The sequence below is a fragment of the Branchiostoma belcheri genome, unplaced genomic scaffold (genome assembly GCF_001625305.1).
Source record: "Branchiostoma belcheri isolate BF01 breed outbred unplaced genomic scaffold, Haploidv18h27 scaffold4, whole genome shotgun sequence".
Classification (NCBI taxonomy): domain Eukaryota; kingdom Metazoa; phylum Chordata; class Leptocardii; order Amphioxiformes; family Branchiostomatidae; genus Branchiostoma; species Branchiostoma belcheri.
The window spans coordinates 760968-772869 of NW_017804020.1; the positions used below are offsets into that span (position 1 = coordinate 760968).

Genomic DNA, 11902 nt, shown 5'->3' on the forward strand with positions numbered 1-11902 from the left:
TATATATAGATCCCCTGCACTCATGAATAATGCAAAGTGGTTCCAAAACACCATTAAAAATTAAGGAGGCCTCGCTGCTTTGTATTTGGGGCCATCAATCACGCCAAACCTGAATCCAATATGGCGGACGAAAACAGGAAAAGGGGGACAAACATGGCCGCCTGGCCTGCTTCCAGTACATTCTCTTATATCTGTATCTACATGTAGCCGCTTCTATAAACAGTCTTCTAGGCATGAAAATTAGCAGGCAATGCCCAGCATCCTGCGCAGGGAACTGTCAGAGCAACTGTGCACAGATAAGGGGAGCTGCAGATTCTTTGTTCAGTCTCTGCAGGTTGACGTCATGCATGCAGCCCGTATTCAACAGCACTAGGCAACCGTACCTTCTGGAACATTCCAGGTCCAATAATCATGTTGGTACTGCCTAGAAAGTCATAGCGACTTATATCAAGGTAAATTTCACATCGCATTCAACGCATTTCAGTTTCATCATGGTAAAGTCTACTGTCATGAGAAACATCATTTTCTAGCAATCTTCATCACGCTAGAGTATGCTGCAAATTTTTCAGAAAGATCATTTCCCGATGGGTATAGTACATTAATTTACTCCTATCGGACGTACTCCCTCGCTAGATGTGATTTTTCCACTGATGATGTGATGTGAATAACTGAGGTGATCCATGGAAAATGCTGTCATGAAAGTTGCAAAGCACAACCTGGAATATTGAAGATAAGCTGTAAATTGCACTGCAGCATATCCTGTACTCATTTGTGCGCCTGGCAGGCTTAATACTCCGCCAGTAGCGACGGGGGGCCTACATATCCCAAAAGCCCTCCAAACGCCCTTGTTCAATATTCTGCGAGATGCCTATCTGCCAACACAATATATACACCATGTATTCAATGCGGGGGTGGACACAGGGATATCCTTCATATATTTCTGTCTGACAAAGGTATTCTGATAATTCTCACATAAAACCAAAATTCTTCCAGGCAATGGGCTCCCACCAAATTATACAGAGATCTTGTTCCAGTGAAACTGAGCGATAGAACTGAATACAGATGTGGGACTAGCAGGGTGCAGACTGTTTCCCCTGTATGTGGTACAGTCCGCACTTTCCCTGTTTGCCACATGCAACAAAGGGGCCAAAGGGTAAAGAAGGAGGAATAAAGTACAACGCACAATTTTGCATAAGAAACTTCCGTGTAAAAAGTTTATGTTAGCACTCACTATGAGTGTGATGGAAGTTATTTTTCATATTACAGTTTCCACTGAAACATTAATTACAAGGACCTATTTGTGAAAGAAGTCATGTATGATTCGAACCTCACTATCCTACCAGAATATATTAGTTTTTTATTATTATTATTATTACAGTTGGAGACAAGCTCATACTTTTGAGAAGGTTAAATCATATATCAACAATACCACTAGATGAGTAGAGTATGAAAATAGAATCTTTCATAGTCAAGAAACTGAGTAACAGACTAGAGATATCAAAAAGAAAAGCTCTCAAATTATGCACATCTATGCATATCTAGCGATGCTATAGACACATAGTTGTGAAATAAACGTTAACACCAATGCAACTACATTGTGTTTACATTCGTGCATTGTTTAGTTTTACTTTTTCTCTTGGTTAGACACTTATTAGGGAAGACCTCTATTGTAGAAAAAACAGCATACAAGTATAACGTATCAGATATTCTCCACTTGTTAATTACTGAAGTCAACGTCCTTGTACCTTGAATGTTGCATACTAGTGCTTCAGCCTTTGTATGAAAACATACTTCACAAAAGAACCTTTTCTAGCTGTGATTAGAGATGAATGGTGGGTGTCTCTTGGGAATAATCCTTGAAAATACAAATTAGACAACAAAGGCATTCTTGTACTGACAGAAGGACACACATTGAATTATTCAATGTGTGTCCTTCTGTCCTTGTATTCAATACAAGTAGCAACCAGCTTTACAATATAACAGGTTTGGCACTTGCTACTAACTGAACAAATTAATGAACAGAAAAATGGTGATGTGTTTTCAGACAATTTAGGATCCAAGCAGTCCCTCAAACAAGTATAGCAAATCAATGTATTTCCAATATCCTGCCCTGCTTAAAAAAAACATGAGACTCTCCAAATTTTATTGTCTACTGTGCTGCATTCATTACATGCCACACCCGCATCCAGATATCATGGTATGATCGATAGGTCATTCCTCTTATAAAAAAACACCACTCCACACTGCCATGTATTTTATTCATGAAGTTTTGAAGAGGGGAAAAAATCGATAAAAGAGTGACCTTCTAACACAATGCGCTGCCTATTGAATATGGAAATTTCCTTATCAAGTGCAAAACAGGATACAAGTTACAACTGGTTGTGAAATCTATCTTTATCTATGCCACTACAATGACGTGTCTTTCACAAATACATGATTGAATGACACTGCCATTATAATATGGATAACTGGCAATAACCCTAACAGTGAAAGCATAGGGGCCAAACAGGGCTATACTTATACAACAACCAGACAGCAACATTACATATCCGGAGTACAATGTTGTTGCCAACATTACAGTCACATGACATGTACAAAATTCCTTTCAGTGCTAGTATCTGTCCCTGAGAGATCAGACTAGCTGTGTCATATACATCAATCTGGCTATACTACATACAAGACTTCTTGTCAAAGTTGGGGAGGACAAAGTCAAACTTGTCTCTAAAACCAGATTACAGCCATCCTTTGGTTAGGTCAAAGTGTGAAACATGTCAATGTGGTTTACAAACAGCATCATTTACATGCAAAGTGACAATGAAACTACACAAAAAAGTATCGAAAAGTTATATGAAGTTTATATTTGTTGGAAAATATGCGCCTACTATGGTCATAGTTTTGAATTTGCCCTTTTCTGCACTTCTAAGGAGGTACCTGTAATATTGATAATAAACTTCTGCTACAATAAACCCTGCTTGTAGTTTTTTTGGATGATTGATTTTATAACTTTTGCTATAAACTGTGTGAAAGTTCACACCAGCAACCTGGAGGCATGAAAGTAACAGTGTCCTCATGGCCACCGGCCACTAAAATTTAGACTGAGGATGACTTAGGGACATTTTGGTGACTTTGTCAAAATAAAATGTACACCTAAAAGTTCTCAAGTTTTCTACTGACCAGGGACCATTCAGAAACTCATATCAAACTCTTATCAAGCATACTAGGATGCCATTTCTTACATTAATATAGTAACTGACATGCGTAGAGTATGTCACTGTCTTGATAAATAGGTCTACATTTGGTCTTGGCCAGTGCACTGGGTGACTCTGCACAGTCCTAAAATAGTTTATGTGTTGGTGTTCTATTGAACTGTAACCTATGTCCTGAATAGCTAACCTACCAAACGGGACAGTAAAATTACGTATGCCGAACCCTACAGAGTGCTCTAACGGAGGGACTTTATCACAACTAGCAATCTTCTGTCACTTGGTAGCAAACAGTCTGCTGACCAGGATGTTGTGATCAAGATAGTGGCTTCTTACTAAGTTTGCTCTATTTAGGGCACATCGAGGAAGCATGTTTTTGTCTCCTGACCAGTACAGCTTCCTGACACTTATAACTCATGATCTGATACCAAAAGATGTTGAAAAAGACTTAACTTTCTTGTGAACTTAGGGCATGGGCCTGGTTTGTGATAAGTAAACAAAACTCTGGCCTTTGGTCAGGACAAGGTTCGGTACAGCCACAGAACAAACTTACAGTAACGAAAGTTTACATGTATCTTATTAGCAAACCTAGATACAGAAAAATGGAAGCTATATTGGGCTCACAAAAGGTTGTATGATGAAAGCAATCTCATCGAACTGACTACAAAATGGTGTGAGTTGGAGGCAGCCTACTTTCATAAATCATACATAGCATTTCTTACTTTATTGTCCACCAGCCCGACTCCTCTGGCTTCTGAATTTAAACCTGATCTATATATTTTTGCTATCACAAGCTTTGAAAGAGAAAGTCTGATATGCAGGGTGTTAATTGTAGGCCCCAGGGAGCATGTATACGTTCCAAAAACGTTTCAAAACAAAGATGTCTGCCCACTACCTGATGAGTATAAATAGCAAGAGTTGTAGACGAATATAAGTTCTATTTCTTACGCTGAAATGTAGAATACGAGTTTTCAACACGCGTATCTGATCTATATAGGAATATATAAACTCACCTGCGATGATCAGGTACCCAAGCTCGCCCCTTCACAGAGGAAGACCTGACAGGTCAGTGGAGGGAAAAACAAAATTCACTTCTGTCGTACTCTCGTCTGCTACTACCCCTATACTGACCAAAATGTGACTAATTTGGACTTTTCAATAACACCAATAGTTCTATGTTGCACTACTGTATGTACCTGGTGAGTTTCAGGTCCGTAGGAGCAACGCAATACTCTCAAATGCCGTCACAATAAACATCCAAAATATAGTTTTCTATAACCTCCCCTTCTGTCATGGCGGCCATAGAATGTCGACGTTTCGGGGTTTCCCGCTTTGAATTTCAGGAGGTTTGCCTTATTACGCATGCGTACAACATTACATCATGGACTTTTTCTCACCTTTGACCTAAAAAGGAGGTGGAAGGTCAGATGGTGCCGTGTACGCATGCGCACTGCGCGGGACCCCCTGCAGAGCAAAGTTGTTGATGTCGACACAGTCGTCTGTGGTTGGATTTCCGCTGGGCTTTCTTATCAAGAATTTTTGCAAGTTTCTGACGTCCTTTGACGGTCCATAAGCCTATCTATTGGTTAGATTTGTAGATTACTACTATGTATTCCATCTCTTTTCCGTCATGGCGTTGTTCTGAGGAGAAATTTAGACATAGTTGGGTCTTGTTTGCTGAAAACCTTACAATTTGGGTGTGGCTGGATCCGTCCTCAAACACGCCAACAATGTGACCAAGGGGCCCCGCAGGGGGATTTCTTTCAGTCCTGTTGTCAGAAATTTTCTGGTCTGTAAACATTGGTCGTTTGGTTCTCAATTCTTGTCCACTACTTTCGCTATGTTCCCTACCCTGGGTTTCACAGAGTTGGGATAAGTAGGATCAAAGTACTGCATTGATTTTATGAAGGGAGGTTGGCTGCATAGGGAATTTGTCTCGCCCTCTGTAATTTTCCATGTATAGCGTATTCAAACCACGTCTGTTGAATAGAGGGGCTGACAATGTAGTGCGGCTGGGGGCTTTCTCATGAAAATCCGATTACAGTGCACATGAAAGGGTTTGGGTCATGAAAAGGTAGGCGGCTTTTGTAAGTATGGAGGTTTGAATAATTTTTATGGGGAATCAAGTTCAGACAAAAGCCATCTGTATGTTGTTTTTTTTATGTGCCGAAGTACAATATTTACAATGGATGAAACAAAAGGTAGTGTCAAAATTCTAGAACTGTTTTCTATCAGATGTTTCACATGGTGCATTATAATATACTGTACAGCTACAAGATAGCAGAATATCGGTTTTTATACTACGGTTTTCCCTTGATCAAAGTGTACCCCAAGTGAGTCCCAATGCAAGGGACAAACGTGAAAATTATGGACAATGGTATTGCCTATTGCTAGTGAAGGGCATCATTGGCATATTTACGTTAGAATCTTAGATGCTGTTGTGTAATCAAGGAGCTTTCATCATGAAAGCTCCAAGGTGTGCCCATGATGCATGGAAAAAGTCAATGAAAATTATATTTCTCCAGGTTTAGCAAATGCAATATGTAGCCCAGGATGCCAGACTGTTCTTAGGTACAACACACGGGTTAGACCCTGAGTCTTGCTGAGGGATGTTGCGTAGTCTCCACCAGACTGCTTTCCAGGTTGAATCAGGGCTTTGTGCCCGGCTAACTTCGCAGTTTCTTTTTAGGACAGTTTCTACCATCTACTACCTAGCCTGCAAAGGAGTCTGGTGGAGACTAGTGTTTTGGGTGTCTATCCTTGTTCATAGGTTGACCCTGGAGCCAAGGAGTTAGCCTATGTACTGACTGGCCCAGGCAACAGTCTAGTACCCAGGCTATACAGCAGGGAGCTTTTTAGATGTGACCGAATCTGTTCTTGAAGATTTCCAGTACCTCGTTACTAGTATAACTTATGCCTAGTACACACAGTACATACAGTACCCCACAGCAGTAGCACAACCAGTGCAGTGAGTGCACCATCAGTCTCCATGGTACCCCATCTGCTTCTGTTTAGCATGATATGAATTGAAGAAATGTACTTAGGTATGTCCAACAATTGAATAAGAATGAATAAAGGTTGTGTTGGATGACAATTACATTGTTGATGATGCAAATGCACTCCTTGTTTATCACAATACATCTGAAATATACATGAATTGAACAAATGTATTTAGTACAGCACAATTGAATAAGAATGTCCGGTTTATCGTCTGTTGTTCCCCGTCTTCCGAGGGTTAGACATGCTTGCACAATACATCTGTGGATAAAGATTGTGTTGGAAGACAATTACATTGTTATTAAGGATGCAAATGCACTTCTTGTAAGTTGTATATCAACAATAAATCTGAAACAAACATGTTGATTGGCTGGATGCAAACATACCGATCTACAGTGAGTCTGGCTCTGTGAAGAAAACTAGGTCTGTACACATCAATTTATTGGTAAATCAAAGGAAACCTTAGAACCTTCACTGCATACATGTTCTGTCTCTGATGTGGAGTCTACCAGTACATCTAAGTGATTGTGGCATTTTGTGAGAAGCCATGGCATTTGTTTGAGCCAAGGAGGTTAAAAAAAGAGCTCATTACTGGTATACCCTGCTGTTGGAGCTGCCCCTTTGGCACTACATTTGTGCACAATGTTGACATATTATAAAGGGTGGGTCATACACCAACTGAAGAGATTACTAGTACCTTGTGTGTATCCATGATAGTGTCATGAAAATTTGAAAATTGATCTGTTACTGGTGTGTAAAGTGAGCACTCCGTATGTATGTATCATGTGAAACTTAATGGCTATTATGGTTTACCAGGGTACTGATACAAAGATTGTGCCAACGGTACACACATGCAAAAAGAACATGCTCTCGTCAGATCATAGTCTGGTCCCAAACCAAAGCTTTTTTTTTTGTCTTCTCAACTTTATCAGTAATTATGATACCTCACTCCAAATTCACAATGAAGATATATAGATCTACCATAAACATGTATCACATTTTTCAAGTGTGTGCATGGTCATTAGTTTTTAGGAGTTTTTACCAGTGAAGAATCCAAGAGGTCATCACAGCCAGAAATTTTGAAAAAAGTTGGTCATAAGAACATAGTTTTCCCTCTCCTACAAGACAAAGTATCCATTTCTCTACGTCATTATTTCACACGACAGCCTTAAAAGATCTTACAATCCTCAGTGAAGACTACAAAAATATACATGCTGAGATGTTTACCTATGAAAGGTGTATACAGGATGAAAATTCTTGGAATCAGCTGCATTGTTCTACATTGTACTAGTATTTATACATGCAATAAAATAATAAACATCAATACGTACGTATGTTTATACAATAACTTGCAGAGTTTCAGCAAAATCTTAGCTCTTGATATTGAAGCAAAGCCTGTCGATAATAACTTTTGTTTAATACATTGCAATCTTTGGTCACCATATTATCAACTCCGGCACAAGAGAATTGCTTAATGAAATCCAAATCATGTTACAAACTATTTAAGTCATCTGATGCTCGCCTGGATCCCGAGTTAGAATCCACAAACATAAATGCCTCCTAGCGGCTGTTCGGAGAAATACAACTGATTGAAGCATCATCTATTTCAATCAGATTCGCGCAAGTCAGCAGCATCACCACTACGTGATTATTCACATTATCTGTTTACAAGCTATCTTGGCTGAGAAAAATAGCTTTATGAATCCGTTGTTGGATCAGTCAACATTTATGACGACGTAACCACTACATACTGGTACCCAAACAAACCTGTACAGTAGGCACTCTGCAATATCAAACTCGAAAGGCACTGTTCTGGTGAGCACAGATTTCTCCTCCATCCAACGGAACACTTTTTGTTAATAGCAATTTTACTAATTATGTGTACATCTTTAATTTGATAATTTAAGCTGCTCTGGGCACTATTAACAACCACCTCGCTTCAGTGTTAGTTCCTTATACAGCAAGGACATCTGTGTATGTCCTTGCTTACAGTTAGAAAAGAAATATAACGTTTACATAACGTTATTTACGGAAAATAGAACAGTTAGAACTGTTCAAACATATTATGACATCCAACCACTACGATGTAAATGAAAAGCTACGTAAATTTGTCCACACATGTTTCAAAAAGATCCTGTAGATAGATACGTGATTATTCAAATTATCTGTTTACAAAGTATCTTGGCTGAGAAAAATAGCTTTATGAATCCGTTGTTGGATCAGTCAACATTAATGACGACGTAACCACCACACACTAGTACCCAAACTTGTACACGTAGGCACCCTGCAATATCAAACTCGAAAGGCACTGTTCTGGTGAGCACAGATTTCTCCTCCATCCAACGGAGCACTTTTTGTTAATAGCAATTTTACGAATTATGTGTACATCTTTAATTTGACTATTTAAGCTGCTCTAGTTCCTTACAGTTAGAAAAGAAATATACATAACGTTACTTACGGAAAATAGAACAGTTAGAACTGTTGACATCCAACCACTACGATGTAAATGAAAAACTACGTAAATTTGTTCTCACATGTTTCAAAAGATCCTGTAGATAGATTCTGTAGATAGAGACGTAGCACAGAAATGTAACACTTGTTTCTTCTATACCTGTAACCAAGTTATTAAACTTAGTGCATTATTTGGCCCGTGTAGGGCGTGGATATGCAATTAAGTTCAATGTCATTATAAACACACTATACACAAGAAGTTTCATTGGCATTATTAATTTTGCTTGGTCACCCCGAGTCAGTTTGAGCTGTCCTCCGTCAGAAACTTGTAGACGTCATACGGAACCCCGGCCTTTTCCAACTTGTCACACAAAGTCCGGAGGGTCGCGCCCTTCCCTGTCTTGTCCTTCCACGATTTGAACATTTCAACGATCTGCATGTCTCTGTCGCGGGGGTACTTGGTCTCCCACCTGTCTATGTCAGCGGTGGTGGCGCCAAAACGATCCAGACCAACCGTCATCCAGCCGGGCGGCATGGTCTTGGCCAGTCTGGCTAGATGCGCGTCCGTTATGGGGTTAGCAGGGGCTCGTCTCTTTACAGGTGGTTCCTCTGGTTCTGAGGAGGAAAACAGTGGGAATAGTATGAAGTACAGTAGATTTATTCCTCAAGCTTACTGAAGGATCTATCTCTTGAGGAGTATCCAGTAGATTCATTCCTCAAGCTGACCGACATCTCTGTCACACTTGATACAGAAGTGCGATAGATGTCGGTTAGCTTGAGGAATTAATTAACTCTAAAAAAGTCTAATCCACTCTACCCGTTTTAATTGGGGTATAACAAAATCAAAAAAGAGGGAAAACTAGACAAGAGAGACAGGAGGTTTCTCAAGTACTCTACTAATATTCTACAATGAAAAACAATAACCGGGAATAAAATATTAAACTCAGATCTTTTGGAGGATGATAAACGTTTCAAGGATTTTGAGCGTGGGATTTCCTATCGCATGTCCTGGGCGCGCCGGCGGACCTTCCTTCCATGGCCGTACCGGACTACGACGACCAACCGTTTGTCGGTCTAGGCGTGAAAAACAATAGAATCAGAACTTTAGAATCTTGAAAAAAAAAAAACATTTGAAAACATTTAGCTATTTTACCCACCATGTCCATCACTACTCTCGCTACTCTCCTCGTCACTGTCCGGCGCCCGGGCACGGGTAGCCGAGCGTGAGGAGGAGTGGCGTCCCGCGGCGTCAGGAGCTGTGGAGGTCCCGGCGCTGACAGCTACATCCCTGGTCCTCTTCCTCCCGCCCGGCCCAAAGTTTGCGCCCGGCCCGTCAGTATGGTACCGTTGTCGACTCCCGCCGAAGGGTTGAGCAGATCTTCGTGGTGCTGCTCGAACAGCAGTGGGGGTCGCTGGAACACAGACGAAGAATGTCCGGACTGTGCATGAAGCCATGATGTACAAAATGACTAATAAACTGGTGGACGTACCCGAACCACTAAGTACTAGTATCTGATACCAGTCCAGAAAAGAACAAGAAACAGTCATGCCTTCAAATATCAGAGTTATCAACCAAGAATTAAGGTGTTAAAAAACTCGTATTTCCCCAGAACTATCGTAGCCTGGAACTCGTTGCCACCAAGCATTGTTGGGGCATCATCACTAGAAAGCTTTAAAAAAACTTCTGCAAAGATTGAGTGTAACAAGTCGTTCGGTGTGATATAGCTAGCTGCTGCCGCGCCGCATGCCTGCGAAGCTGGTGTGTTACGCCGAAGGGCGTATAAGAACACAGTCGTGAACATCAGTCATAAGAAAAGGTGGGACATTACATATTCCATGGCTTACAAAAGAGAAGTCAAACCAATTAAGGAGGTTGAAGACATAATCCAAGACAATTACTTCTTATTATGTAGATTTTATACTTATACTCAATTTTGTTTCAATGTTCTTTTGGCCTTGTTATTTGCAGGAATTTTCAATAAACTTCATTATTTAAAATCTGCTCTCTGTGCCAAAGTGCGCAAAACTGCACGGCGTGGTCTAATAGCGGCACCTGTCGAGATCTGACCGTACTGTGTCTGTGAAGCTATGTCAACATGCGAGGTAAAAGTTTACACTGTCGACCAGAACATAAAAACAAACCAACGCCATGTTTGAAGTCCTCAGTTAATTTAAACAAGTTTGAGCTGATAAACTGTCTTCATTTCAGCGTTATCAGCAAAGCAGAGTCGTTCTACTACTACAAGCCTTTAGAAGCGACTAAAAAGAGTAGAAATTGGCCAAAATAGCCAGATGAATAAAATATGCAAGTAGAGTTGGTCCGCTAAAGGAGTACAGTTTGCTTCAAGTGAAGCCTGATAGAGGCTAGGGTCATTCCAGTTATAAAAAAAAAATCAGCAAGTTGTCGTCTGTCAAGTTATATCAAAGGATCTCCTTGGTTATATAAATGCCGAAACTGCCCTAAAACTCACCACTAGTCGCTCTCTGGTTCGCTAGCGCTCTGGTCTGCTCCTGTAGCGTCCGGATTTTTATCGCCCAGTCCTTGCGGTGTATCAACTCCATCAGCTCCGCCAGGGGCTCCAGGTTGGAGGCGCTGATCTGCCCCATCCTCTCCATGTGACGAAAGATGTCCCCGACGCCGTACTTCTGTAGTTTGCCCGCCGGGATCCTGCCGTAGAGAAGGCCCTTCAGACTCCGCCTCTCGTCCTCGACGAGGTCCTCCTCGATCCGTACAAACATCTCCTTGTGTGGAACCAGTATCCAGGACCGGGCGTTGCGCTGCGGCCGAGGGTCGTCAGTGAAAGGGACTGCATCTGTGGAGTACATGTCTGCAGGCTTTTGTGAACTAGTCTGAGGTAAACTGTGTTTAAAATGGCGGGATTTTCCCAAACCACGAACGTTACCAAGTTTAGTCACTGACAAACGCGGAAGTAAAATCTTAAGGGCAGGTGAAACTGAAGTCACGTGATGGCACTTCGCACTCTCACCTTTTGGAATCACGTGACAGTGATCAATATCTTATAATAGAAAATGCAGTACAGCCAAATGCTTGTCACATACAAAGATACTTAGCGCTAAATTCGCTTTCCCGATCGAACTGGAGGTTTATATAAACAGCCGAAAAAAAATCAACGTCAGCGTCAACGGCAACGTCAACAGAAAAAAATCAGTAGACGGCAACGTCAGCAGAAAAAAAATCAGTATACACGGCAACGTCAGCAGAAAAAAAATCAGTATACACGGCAACGTCA

At 41.0% G+C, this 11902-nt stretch overlaps 2 protein-coding genes across 8 annotated transcripts in view; both read right to left on the minus strand.

Moving 5' to 3' along the window:
* LOC109477326 (histone-lysine N-methyltransferase 2E-like) overlaps positions 1-4555 on the minus strand; it is a 55536-nt gene extending 50981 nt beyond the window's left edge. For 5 of the 7 annotated variants that reach the window (XM_019778511.1, XM_019778513.1, XM_019778512.1 and 2 more), the window contains exon 1: positions 4217-4555. The gene's annotated coding sequence lies outside the window, so the exon portion shown is untranslated. The remainder of the gene's footprint in view (positions 1-4216) is intronic. The other 2 variants (XM_019778508.1, XM_019778509.1) reach the window with 2 other exon arrangements.
* Positions 4556-8852: 4297 nt separating this feature from the next.
* On the minus strand, positions 8853-11610 carry LOC109477016. The gene is made up of 3 exons (XM_019778032.1): positions 11123-11610; positions 9809-10063; positions 8853-9266 (listed from the first exon to the last, which is right to left on the minus strand). The coding sequence occupies exons 1-3, from the start codon at positions 11475-11477 to the stop codon at positions 8950-8952; spliced, it is 927 nt and encodes a 308-aa protein (XP_019633591.1). The 5' UTR covers positions 11478-11610; the 3' UTR covers positions 8853-8949.
* Positions 11611-11902: the final 292 nt, after the last annotated feature.

Bases quoted from the DNA above. Each gene is read 5' to 3' on its own strand.
- LOC109477016 (XM_019778032.1), bottom strand. From the start codon at position 11,477: ATGTACTCCACAGATGCAGTCCCTTTCACTGACGACCCTCGGCCGCAG. The intron at 10,064-11,122 runs GTGAGTTTTAGG...TCTGTGTTCCAG, and splicing joins GAACCAGAGAGCGACTAGTG to CGACCCCCACTGCTGTTCGA. The intron at 9,267-9,808 runs GTGGGTAAAATA...TTTCCTCCTCAG, and splicing joins CGAGAGTAGTGATGGACATG to AACCAGAGGAACCACCTGTA.